We start from the raw sequence: 12,654 nt of genomic DNA, 5'->3' as shown, positions 1-12,654 counted from the left end.
TTTGGAAGATAGCAGATAATAATTTCACTTTCACAAAGAAGAAATCAAGACATAGGTAAATGAGATTAAACCAATTATTGTGGTGGTGTTAATTTGAGCTTGAATTGTAGGTATTTGTCTGCCATTCAGGTAACTAACTAATCCTTGTATAATTTTTAAAGCACTCTATGGACACTTGTTCTGAGAATAGTTATTAGTCCTCTTTCAAAAATTGAAGAAACTTAGCCTGCTGTATTCCCTCCACCTTTTCCAGTATCGTATGTGGAAGCAGAGCCATGATGTGGATTTTTCATTTATTGACTCTCAAACAGATCCTGGTTGTATTGCTGTAATATCAAAGCTGCTGGGCATCCATAGCTTCCAATGCAACTAAATCACATTTTTTTGAATGAGTGTGCTTCTTTACATTAGCCTCTTTGTGCAGGGCAAAACTGGGAATGCAAAAATAATGATGACTTACCGGTGTGTGTATATATGCACTTTTTTCCTGTACATTCATGGCATTGTGTAGACCTCTTTGGCAGGATATACCAAGAAGATTCTTCAGCATTACCTTTTTGGGGAGAAGAATTGAAATATACTACAAAGGCAAAATTGCTGGAGACCATCACCAGCAACCTGAAAATGTTCATTTCTTTAATTCTGTGGAAAACAAAATATAGTTGTGGGTTTATAAATGCAAGGCCTGTTTGAGTATCCTGTTTCTTGGAAATGAAAGTATAAAAAGTAAAAACGTCAAACTTCTTGGGAATATGTTTTACAGTGGTTTTAAGAGTGCATTTAATCATGACATAAAAAGCTGACTGATGTTTGGGTCTTTAAAAGCAAAACAAACAAAAGCCGTGGAAATTCTCTTCTCCCCCAGCCCCCACATATTAAGAGCCCAAAACCAAGAAAAATTATGTCTTGGAAAACTTCTCACTTGGCAAATAAGAATAGTACTGTTCCTAGTAATAGCGTTTAACATTTTTTGCCATTGAAATATAAAACTATGCTTCAGTAACTTTCTGCGAAGTTTGAAAAATGTTACATATATTTTACTTTTAATTTATGAATGTGTGTATGATTTGCTAGTTGGCATATGATGGTGTATAGATCATGTGAAGAAAGACGAGTCACTTGGTAGCCTGGGAGTTAACATGCTAGCTTATAGTCATCTTGCTTTGTTATATATCACTAGTCATGGAGTAAGACAATTACATGTTTCTGTGACCCAATTATTTTAAGGGAAGACCAGGATAATTCTGCTCTGACGCATAGGTGCCTTGTGAGACTCTGTAGTAAAAATTACGGAGTTGCTTTGGTAGCATGTCAGGTGATATAAAATGTCTGTGAAACATGAATAGGGTCTTGTCTTCTGTTTCAATAGATGATGATATTGATGATGAAGAGTTCTTGGATAACCAACTGGAAGCCTATTTTGAGCAGCTGATGCAATCAGAAATAACAAGAGGAGACACCAACATACAGAAACTCTCAGAGTGCTGTACAGCGCTGAAGCTTTCTGAAAATGGCTTATTTCAAGTAGGTTTAAAGTAAAGTTCAAAGCTCAGTATGCCCAGTGGCCCTTAAACATGGTAGCATGGAGGGTTGTCTGCCAAGCTGAACTAGGTTTTATTTATTCCCTGATAAACCCAAATTCTGTCCAACAGGTAGCCTGTACAGCAAAGGATTCTTTTTAACTTTAAAGATATCAAACACAGCTCTAAACTAGACACCAAGCCATTTGAGTGAGCTTCTGACCTTCTATATTCCCTCCTTTGGGGGGTGGGGGAAGGAAAGAAGCTAGGTAGCTATTTTTGTCTTTGTTTTCCTCTACCTTGTAGTACAGAGCTAGCAGCTGATGGTCTTGCTGTTTATGAGATGAGGTGGAATTAGGTAACTAGCTGGCTGTCCCAAGAGGCATTAGTTAGGAAGGCTGGCAGCAAAGCCGAAGAGTTTCCTGTTATGGTGTCTGCTTCTTTCAACTCTCCATTCAGATTTCCCACCCCTCTCTAACCCTGCTCCTCACACTCCTCTCTGTCCCGTGCATAGTATTCTCCTTTCTCCTGATAAACAGCTCTGGTAGAGAACCTTGTGCAGGCAGTTCTGTTACTTGATCTTGAAATGGGGGGGCGGAAAAAACCCCTAAGACTGGATTCCTGTCCCTTCTCTGGGATGGTGGAGACTTGTCCTCAGAGAAATCCTGTCATAACTACTATAGCATCAGTACTATTTCCTGAAGATGGCCTTTTTCTGCTGGATTACTTAATACTTAATTTCTTAATCCTTATTACAAAAGTAAAAATTGCTTTTATGGTTTTGGACTGTTTAAGCTGGTCTGAACGTACTGTACCTCCGAGGCATTTTCTTGAATGCTTTAAGGTATGAATGTGTCTCATACACCTTGTTTCCCCTCTCAGCTTCCTAGTGGTGGTTTTTAGTGTCAGAGAAGGTAAGATGTTTGTAGGTAAACATTTGAGATCCTCTGAAGTCCACTAAGGAAAATTATGTCATTGGTAACTAAGCAGAAGCCTCTGGTGATACTATTGTCTTGTGATGGCATGATTAATTTTGATTACCAGCCTCTGAATGCAAACAATATTTGATGAAAGATAAATCTCCATAAGAAGGCTAATACCCATAAATGCTGGCTTTACCCTGTCCCCTGCAGCCCCATCAAGCTGGTCAGCTGAACTGAAACTAAGGCCATCTTTTGATCTCACTTGTAACTTGTGTGTAATATCAGGAGATGGGCCTATTGTCTGTGTAGGAATTGCTTAATTTTGATCTGATGGTTCTGTGACAAAACTACTTTCAGTAGCTGAACTTGTTGCTATTCTTAGAGTTAGTTTTAACTGAAACAAAATTTGAAGAACAGAATGGAATTTTCTTTTAAGACATTGATTAAACTTGTTGAGAAAAAAATTTAATTCCCTACTGACAAAAGATTCTGTTTTGTTTCTGTAACTGTTAAGGTAACATGCTGGCACTTATTTAACATTATAGAACTAGTTTGTAAAATCTTTTTGATAACTGGTTTATTACCTTGGATAGCAATATCCAAGGTTTTGTTAAGTGTTATAGTATCACAGAGATTTGTTCTTCTGGGAGACTAAATAAGTCTCTTAAAGAAGTGGTCAGTGTGTGAAAAGTAAGTGTAAAGCAGCAGCTGTCTGGCTTGTGGTTTATTTCTGAGCAGCAATTAGCTCCATTACAGACTGCCAGGGATCAAGTGCCTTTCCGTTTTCTTGGCTTTGCAACAACGGATGTGATCCTGGCCATTGCATGCTTGACCAAAATAGGAAAGTGTGATTGATTTAAACAGTAAAATGAACTGTACCTTCTGAAATTTCAGAAATTTCCCAACTGACATCAGAGTTTTTAAACTCTGGGAGGTGATATGTTAACCCTGTAAAAGCAGTCTGCATAGGCTGCCAGGGGCTGATCTATAGTTGTACATGAACAAAGAAATAGGGGGTGGTTTGAAGAGTGAGAATAACACAGTTCTGCTCTTTGACCTCAGGTCTTCTCTACTTGTGTAAGATGTTCCTGCTTCGCTGCCAGTGTAGATAGGCAGTGGGGTAGGTACAACAGGTTCTGAGTTGGATTTGGAGTTCTCATCCACCAGTGGGTCAACCAGAAGGGGAAGAGGAGTAGTGTGGTGCTCTTGTTAAAGGGAATGACAGGATGTGGTAGGAATAAGAAGAGATCCTCCATCAAATGTGAGCTGGCAGCGTGCCCAGGTGGCCAAGGCCAACAGCATCCTGGCTTGTATCAGGAATAGTGCGGCCAGCAGGAGCAGGGAGGTGATAGTGCCCCTGTACTCAGCATGGTGAGGCCACGCCTTGAATATTGTGTTCAGTTTTGGGCCCCTCATTACGAGAAAGACATTGAGGTGCTGGAGAGTGTGCAAAGAGGAGCAACAAAGCTGGTGAAGGGTCTGGAGAGCAGGTCCTCAAAGGAGTGGCTAAGGGAACTGGGGTTGTTTAGCCTGGAGAAGAGGAGGCTGAGGGGAGACCTTATCTCTGTCAACTACCTGAAAGGAGGTTGTAGTGAGGTGGGTGATGGTCTCCTTTCCCTATTAACAAGTGATAGGAAAAGAGGAAATGGCTTCAAGTTGCTCCAGGGGAGGTTTAGGTTGGATATTAGGAAAAATGTCTTCAGGGGAGGTGTTACCAAGCATTGGAACAGGCTGCCCAGGGAAGTGGTTGAGTCTCCATCCCTGGGGGTATTTAAAAGGCATGTAGATGTGGTGCTTGGGGCATGGTTTCGTGGTGGACTTGGCAGTTCTAGGTTAATGGTTGGACTTGATGATCTTAAAGGTCTTTTCCAACCTAAATGCTTCTATGGTTCTATGATTCTTGCTGTGTATGCCCTTGGAGGCAGATGCATGGATTGGCATAGCCAGGAACTATTGTCCTTGGTGGTGGTTCTAGCAGCTAGAGATGTGTCTGGCAGTGGCACGTGAGTGAACAAAGTGTGATAATCTCTGTACCAGAGAATTTTTTTAACATTGTAAAAAAACCTGTAGTTCTAAATTTTTTTTTCTTTGGTACATTTGTTCTCAAATCTTAATCTTTTTTTTTTTTAAGGAGAACTTTCAGGTTCCTGACACTTACCAGGCTGTGACAGGAGTAGACTCTGGAAATGCTAGTGATGAAGATTCACAAAATCAAGGGATAACTGGAAGTCCTGTGCAAAGAGAAATGCTGCCCAGAGCCGTACGGCACCTGGTATGAAACTGTCATTCAAATTTCTGTTTATCATATAGAGTAAGACTGTAGTAGAAGACGGCAGTGCGTTTGAAAAATCTGTTGGAGATTGAACTAACAACCCAAACTTTCTTTACAAAACAAAAAACCCCACCACTTTGTTTTCAGATCTCATTTTCAAACTTGGAATATTTTGTACCTAGAACTATTAGCACAAACGGTTAGCAACTGCACTTTTGACACTTATTAAATTGTTATTGTTTTGTAAGAATTCCATGAAGACTGGAGGTGTGCCAGATTCCTGCACTGCTGCTGAGCTGCGATTAGATTCCCTGTATCTTCAGTGCATGGGCAGCCATAGAGCTGATGTCTCACATGTCCTTCCAAAGCAAGAAATACAGTCCTCTGGGTGTCAGGCTGCTGCTTCTGACGCAGAAGTACTACACACAGCAAGAGGATTTTTGGGGCACTGCACCACTCCTAAAGGTGTTCTCAGTGCACATGCAGCTCAGACAGATGCAACTGAATGTGAAGTTGGTCTTGCTGATGCTTACCTGTCTCCAACTGCAGACAGCTGTGAGAACATAAGTTTAGCTACAACAGACAAAGGTAGGTTGCTTGAGATATAACTGATCTATGCAATTGTGACCAGACTTGGTTGTGTGGAAAAAGAAATAAAACTGTAAGCTATGCATTTTTCTTTAGGTGTGCAAGTTGGTAATAAGAACCAATGTAGCATCAATAAATTTTGACTTGTTTTTGTTTTAAAAAATACTGATGTTGTATATTACACTTATGTTGTTTATTTGATGATGAAACTAGTTTAAGCTTGCAGTTGCATCATCTTGAGCTACATTATTTTGAACTCCTTAGTCTAAACTTAAGAGACTTTGGTATGTTCCTTTTTATTTTAATCAACAGCATAGCATTTGATATGTCTTTCAGGTGATTCACCACACAGCATTGTCTATCAAAATGAAGAGGGCAAATGGGTGACTGATCTTGCGTATTATACTTCATTTGATGAAGAACAAGATCTAAATCTATCTGAAGATGACAAAATAAATGAGGAGTTCATTACTGGATGTATGTAATCATTTTCCTTTTTAGTTAGCTGTTACCTGTAATAGTGTTAAGTGAACTTCCTCCCCCCCCATCAACAGATCAGTATTTGGTGTTGCAAAACCTCCAGGCATTAGATACTGCAAACTATTTGAAAGCTGATGTTGATAGTAGCCTATAATATTATCATTAGTTCTAGTTGATAGCTTCGTTACGTGTTTCCTACTCTTCCCATGAAGAGTCTTTTGTTTTGTTTCAAAAAGCATTCTAACATGCGTCCCTGGTACCTGTTGTATGAGCAAAAGTAACACCTGTGGCTGTCACTTCCACAATTTTTCCTTTGGACTTCAATCATTGTTATTCTTCCTTTCAAGAAGAGGAAACGGTAGTCATTCTGTATTGTATGGTGGTTATAAGACAGGAAATAAATGTAAACAAGAAATTACTACAAAATCAACTAGATGTGGAAAGAGCTGCTGAATTCACTAGCTGGTGATTTTTTTTTTTTTGTGAACCCCCTGGGAATGTGTTGATGCTGTGAAAAATGCTACTGGTACTGAAGAATGTTGGAGCTTATTGAGGTGCTTTACTGGACTCTCACCTTCTAACAAATTCAAGGCTTTTTGACCCTCTGTTTAAAGTTGTTTGTTTTCCTTAAGCTATCTCAGACTGATCTTTGTCAGAGTCCCTGTGTTTGTAATACATGCATATTATCCAAGCCTGTATTACTGTAGACAATTCAATTCCTTAACACCAAAATGTCATCTGTTTTACTAGACATATTCATGCAATGTGTGCAACAGTATTCCTCCTAGCCTCTTCTAGTTTGTGAAGTGATATATGGATGGGCTAATGTATTCTAAAGATGTCTACAGTCCACTCAGGGTTCTTTCTTTCAAAGAGAATGCTGCTGTTATGGTTTAACCCCAGCTGGTAACTAAGCCCAACACAGCTGCTTGCTCACTCCCCACAGGTGGGATGGGGGAGAGAATCAGGAAAGTGAGAACACTTGTGAGTTGAGGTAAAGACAGTTCAATAGGTAAAGCAAAACAAGGAATTCATTCCCTGCTTCCCATGAGCAGGCAGGTGCTCAGCCATCTCCAGCAAAGCAGGGCTCCATCATGTGACAGTTACTTAGGAAGACAAATGCCATCACTCCCCATGTCCTCCTCTTCCTTTCTTACTTCTTTCCCACAGCTTTATATGCCAAGCATGATGTCACATGGTGTGGAATATCCCTTTGGTCAGCTGGGGTCAGCTGTCCCGGCTGTGTCCCCTCCCAGCTTCTTGTGCACCCCCAGCTCACTTGCTGGTGGGGTGGGGTGAGAGGCAGAAAAGGCCTTGACCCTGTGTAAGCCCTGCTCAGCAGTAACGAAACCATCCCTGTGTTATCAACACTGTTCCCAGCACAAATCCAAACATAGCCCCAGAGGAGCTACTATGAAGAAAATTAACTCTATCCCAGCCAAAACCAGCACAGCTGTGTATGTTGCTGTCTAGAATTAATTTGAACAAGTGATCAAACAGGGTAGATTGGTTGAAATAATATTTTTCAACACTGTAGTGGTTTTCTGCTGGAATAAACAAATACGATCAAATTTGGTAGAAACTTCCCAATCTACTATGTCGATAAAGCAGAGCTCCTCCATTATTTTTCAAATGCCAGGGTATTTCAGAAATTTTATTGCATCTCAGGCTCGGGTTGTTGAGTGATTAGAATATTTCACTGTTGCAGATTTTTCCAAGACTGTTTAGCTTTTTCCCACCTGATGTGTATCTAAAGGAATTCTGCTTTCAAGCTAATTGGCTTACCTGTTCACATGGTAGAAGACTTGTGCTTACAGATTCAATGTGATTTAGCATTTTTCTGGCTGCTAGTTTACTTGTCTGCAGTGCTCAAGTGTGATACCTGGCAGCTGAGAGGTTTTATTTGTAGGGACAGAAAGGAAATGTTACATCTGATGCTTCTGAGTCTCATTTATGGCGTCTGTCTCTGTCAGGGAACTGCACACAAGGTATTCTTGTAGAGAATAGCGCAGGAATGCTCATTTAACAGTTTGGTGTTTCAGGAGGTCTTCAGAGAGCTGGAGTTTATCTGGAACTAGTGACACAATGCTCAATTCTAGCTAGTGTGGGCAGCATAACCTATAAAAAGTTATAATTTAGTTTGGGGTTAAGGCTGTAAGAGGCTTTCATTATTCACTGCTATATTAGTTAACCTGGTGCTGAGTTTACTTCGAGTCCTAAAGGTCCAGGGGAAGTACTCTTCTAAAATGAATTTCATATGAACTTTTCTTATCATAACAGGAAGGAGTAACTCCTAGTGTGTCCCAAACTGTCTCAGCTGTAGAATTAAATATTGCAATATCTGTCCATCAAAATTTATTTTAATGGTGCAAAATAGTAATGCATAATAACTTATGCAGTATTAAAATAACTGTTCTCTTTGGTTTTAAGCTGAAGCAGCAGCTATGATTGCACAAGACCAGGAAGAATTTGAGAAAGCACATAAACTTGTGCAGGTAACTAATTATCTCGATGTAAACAGAATAGTTCTGTAACTTATTTGCAAGTTACAACTTCTGAAATGTCTTTGCCTGCAGGCGGAAAAAGTAGACATTCTAAATGCATCTGAATTAGCAGACACTTCATGGAAATCTGCCAATAGCTGCATTCTGCTGAGAACATCTGATTTTGATAAAGATGCCAGTTATTTACGTTTGTCTTTGGGGGAGTTCTTTGGTCAGAGATCTGAAGCTCTTGGTTGTCTTGGTGGAGGCAGTGACGTGAAACGGGTATGTATCTTAATGGTAATATTAACACACGAAGGACAAGAACAAGGACAGTTAAAACTACTTTTGGTTGTTTTTTTTTTACTTTGTAACTAACTCTTTCTGTGAACTACTTTTCTAAGTTCACTTGTGAAGGAGATTCTCTGTGCATGACAGGTTCTGGATTGGCTTTTGTTTCCCACTTGGCATTTCTGATGTGAAGGGCTGGCTGGTGTTACTAATGAGTCTTGATCTTTACCTTGTGGTCAGGAACTAATTATGTGTAGGATTAGACAGAGAAAATACATAATATACAGGGTGCATGTTGGAGGCCCAAGCACATGATCCACGTAGTTGAATAAAATGCTGCTCAGGCAGGGGTATTTGAACAGTGAGGGTATCTTTCAATGGCTGTTGACAGTTGATATGCTATCTAGGCAAATGCCTGACTTCAATAAAAATGTAGTCATCTGGACTCTAACTTACAACATATTTCTGTGTGCTTCTTGCACCTATCTGATTGCTGTCTCTTCGCTGCTGTTGGTAGACAGTATCTCACCTGTGTTGTGGACAAAAAAAAAAAAAGACTGGGAGTTGGATACAATGGGAGGAAGAAGTCAAATACACTTGTGTAATTCATGTGTCCTGGTGAATTGGTAGAATTGGCAAGTTCTGTCCTGGTGCATTCAGAGGCTGAGCAACAGAGCATGCCTCCAGGCAGAGATGAGGAGAGCGTATGTACTTTCTTTTAGCTAACTGGTATAAGTTAGTTGTTGAGTTTATGTGTATATTGGAAGTGTATATATTTGGATTAGGTATTTGCAATGATCGGAAGCATATGTTATTCCTCAGTGGTGTGAGAGCCCAGCACCAACTGGCGAGGCACTGTGGCTGAAACTGCTCTCCGAGACCACTGAACCTATTTATTAATAATTAAATTTACTCATGCTGTGTTCTGGGGTAATTTTTTCTTTTATAGCCATCTTTCGGTTACTATATTACATCTCCGAAGAAAAGGGAACCTGTTGCTTTGCTAAGGCAATCTGATTCATCAAGAAGTGACACCGGCCAAGAGATTTCACAATTGTCTGAGGTGTTTCCAGGTAACTATAGAACAGAAGGGTCAGCCCTAGACAGTGGCTATAACAGTAGTTAAGAATTACTTGTATATAGCTATTAAAGGCTATTAAGAGAAGTCTGTGGTAGACTCTAGTTTTTGTTCGCCAAATACCTTTTTTGCTGTGAGCACCTCCTTACCCTTCCTTCCCCTAGAAAAACACAGAACCTAAACATTTACATGAGAGAACATTCTAATACTAAGTATTACTCTAAATTGGCTAGGATATTTCAGCATTTCCAGATACTGGATAACTATCAGAATGTCAATTAAAGTCTTCTGAAGTTTCCTGTTTGAAAAAGCTGTATAAATGTGTTGCCAAAAACCAAACAAACCTCCGGAAAATTGGTCTGTTTGCTCATATAGTTGTAGAGGACATAGGGAAAGAGGGAAAACAATCTGGGTTATAGCTGAGCTGACTGTGCAGAAAGCATAGTCTACATTTTTTCCTGCTATCTTAAAAAAAAAAAAAGTTACACTCCCATGATATCTGCTTAACTTAAATATTATAAGAGATTCCTCTGAATTTTTATATGTAAAGATCACAGCATGTCTTTTGGTGCATATATGTGCCTATCAACTTAATAAGGTATGTTTAGGAAAGGATGAGGGCATTTTAAAGCATCTCTACTGCTCTTGATAGAACTGTGGCAACATCAACCTTTGTGAACCTGCTTGTACAGTCAGTGCAGTGACTTAAATACTGTTTTGCATTTGTGAAAAATATCCATCAGGCTACTATGGAACGTGCTTCCTTGAAACAGCTTTACAGCTGTAATTTTCCTCATGTTGGGACCTTGCAAATATTTTTAAAGGGTTCTCTCTAATAATTTTTTTAAAGCTAGTGCTAGTGTGCTTAAATTCACTGTACAATAGTCTAGATTTTTGTCAAAAAATATCAGTTCATTGAGTTCATGACCTCTGTTCGATTAAATTATAGGTATAAGTGCTGCTTTGAGTAATAGAAAAATACTCTAATGAGCTCTGCACTTTTTTTTGATATGAGGGTTGCTATAAATGCTAGAGAAAGTAGGTATTCGGGTCACTTTGTGGCAAAGATATTAATAGTTACTGCAATCTGATTTTCAGTAGTACTGGCAATAATGATCTTTATCAGCAATACCAGTATTGCAATTCCTGCTTAAGGAGCAGCAGATGGAGAGGAAGCTGAGAGCTCAGCAATCTGAGGAGGGTGTTACTTGAAATATTAAGTGTATCCAAAACCTAAATATCTACTAGTAGAACAGAAGGGAAAAAACCCAAAAAAAGAAAAAAACACAACACAAAAAAATGAACAAACCCCCAAACATATCCTGCCCCCCCCCAACCAAACCAAAAACAAACCAAACCAAAACCAGAAAACCAACAAACCCGAAACCAAAAATGTTTGTTTCATGATTGTTTTCTCACCAATCAGAGCATCTTTAAAAGTTGGTTTTAGTGTTCTAGGGAGTTCAGATGTTTTCCTTCAAACAGGAACTCATTTGTTGAAATGGTAACCTCTAGATCTCGCATGAACAATACCTTCTAGTTTGGGTTTGGTCTCCTAATCAAGATGATTATTTGTGGTTTTGATGGTTTCAGAAACACACCTGTCCCTCCCAAACATAATCCTTCAAAATCACCAGTTCACTGCTATCTCTGTCAGCCAAACCCTCTCTCCAGCATAAGAAGATTGCCTTTACTCAGATTTAACTCTTCTAGTTTTCTACTGGAGCTTGGTCTACGTTCATATTGTCTTGTAAACACCATTTTATGAAAAGGTTTGCTTAGCTTATACTAATATGATAAGCTACCTGAAAATAAAATTTGGAGAGTGTGAGCGTGGTATTCTTAATGCCAGCTGATTTTGTGACTTGAATATAAACTTCGAGTACTGTACAGGAAACAGCTGATGCTTGCAGTATTTGGAATTGTGCCATTTTAACAGCTCTTTTTTATATAGAACATTAAGGGAGCATGTGTATCCCCAGAATGCAGGCATTTACATCATTTACTTACTGTAAATTAATTCTGTTTTTTTCTTTGTTCTTAGATGACTTAGAAGCACAAACAAAAGAACGTGCAAATTCTACCAGCTGTGAAGGTGCATGGCATAGGATGGATACTGCAGCTGTAATACATAAAAGCATTAATATAGATTCTGCTACCAAAAGTAAAGCAAAGGTATTTCTTTTCTATATAAAGTACAACTATGAACTTGAGCAACATTCACATAACTCTGATTGTTATTGTTGCTTTGAATATGGCTAAATTTGGACTTTCATATCAGCTCAGTGCTTTTTATATTGAGCATTTGAATCCTAGCAGGTGCCGCAGTTTGTTAGGATAGCTTCGTTAGAATGCCATGATCCTGTAGTGAGTCAGGGGTTACTATCACCACCTCACTTTCCTTTTTCTCCCTACTTCACTTCTGGAGTTGCTTGGTCTGTCAGCCCATAGTGTTTCAGAGACTCCTAGGCTATTGACGTTCTGTGATTGAGTTCCTGAGTTTCAGCTATGTCTTCCCCTTCTGTTTGTTTTTTTTTTTTTTAATGGGACAACTTGTCTTTAGCATGTGAGTAAAGTCTTTTACTTGATAAAATTCAAAACCACTAATGTGGTGTAAGTCTGAAAAAGGTGTATTTTCAATTTGGTAATCCTAGACACCTACCTTCTCTGCTGTAACAAGTTATGCTGTTTTTCTGTTCAGGCAGGACACGTACAGACCCATTCAGTTACAGAAACAGCCCTTTTTTGACATGATCACTCAAAGGAATCAGTAACTAGCAAGTCTGACTTGGTTGAGCTGATCAGATGATGAAGGCTGTAGACTTTAATGCAGAAGGACTGGGTGGATCACTCGTCTGACTCTGTACTGCCATAATTGCTGTTCTTTCTAATTTATCCTTATCCCTGTTGTTCTAGATACAGAATGAGTGGTTTGAGGTCTTGATAATGTATATCCAGACTGTAATCTACCCTACCCTCAATTTGTACAAGTTTAGGTCACCCTCAGTCTGATATGTAT

The 12,654-nt window shown here is 39.3% G+C and overlaps 1 protein-coding gene across 1 annotated transcript in view; it reads left to right on the top strand.

The window, feature by feature from the left end:
* The window catches only part of CEP192 (centrosomal protein 192), a 94,754-nt gene that overhangs the window by 23,160 nt on the left and 58,940 nt on the right, over window positions 1-12,654 (top strand). The window contains exons 17-24 of the mRNA XM_075085791.1: window positions 1,370-1,524; window positions 4,575-4,715; window positions 4,964-5,303; window positions 5,640-5,780; window positions 8,214-8,278; window positions 8,360-8,551; window positions 9,507-9,630; window positions 11,680-11,810. Of these exons, the coding sequence (XP_074941892.1) occupies window positions 1,370-1,524; window positions 4,575-4,715; window positions 4,964-5,303; window positions 5,640-5,780; window positions 8,214-8,278; window positions 8,360-8,551; window positions 9,507-9,630; window positions 11,680-11,810 (1,289 nt within the window). The remainder of the gene's footprint in view (window positions 1-1,369; window positions 1,525-4,574; window positions 4,716-4,963; window positions 5,304-5,639; window positions 5,781-8,213; window positions 8,279-8,359; window positions 8,552-9,506; window positions 9,631-11,679; window positions 11,811-12,654) is intronic.

Source organism: Phalacrocorax aristotelis, chromosome 2 (assembly GCF_949628215.1).
Source record: "Phalacrocorax aristotelis chromosome 2, bGulAri2.1, whole genome shotgun sequence".
Classification (NCBI taxonomy): domain Eukaryota; kingdom Metazoa; phylum Chordata; class Aves; order Suliformes; family Phalacrocoracidae; genus Phalacrocorax; species Phalacrocorax aristotelis.
The sequence above is the reverse complement of the archived record's forward strand: the minus strand, read 5'-3'. Positions and strand labels throughout refer to the sequence as shown.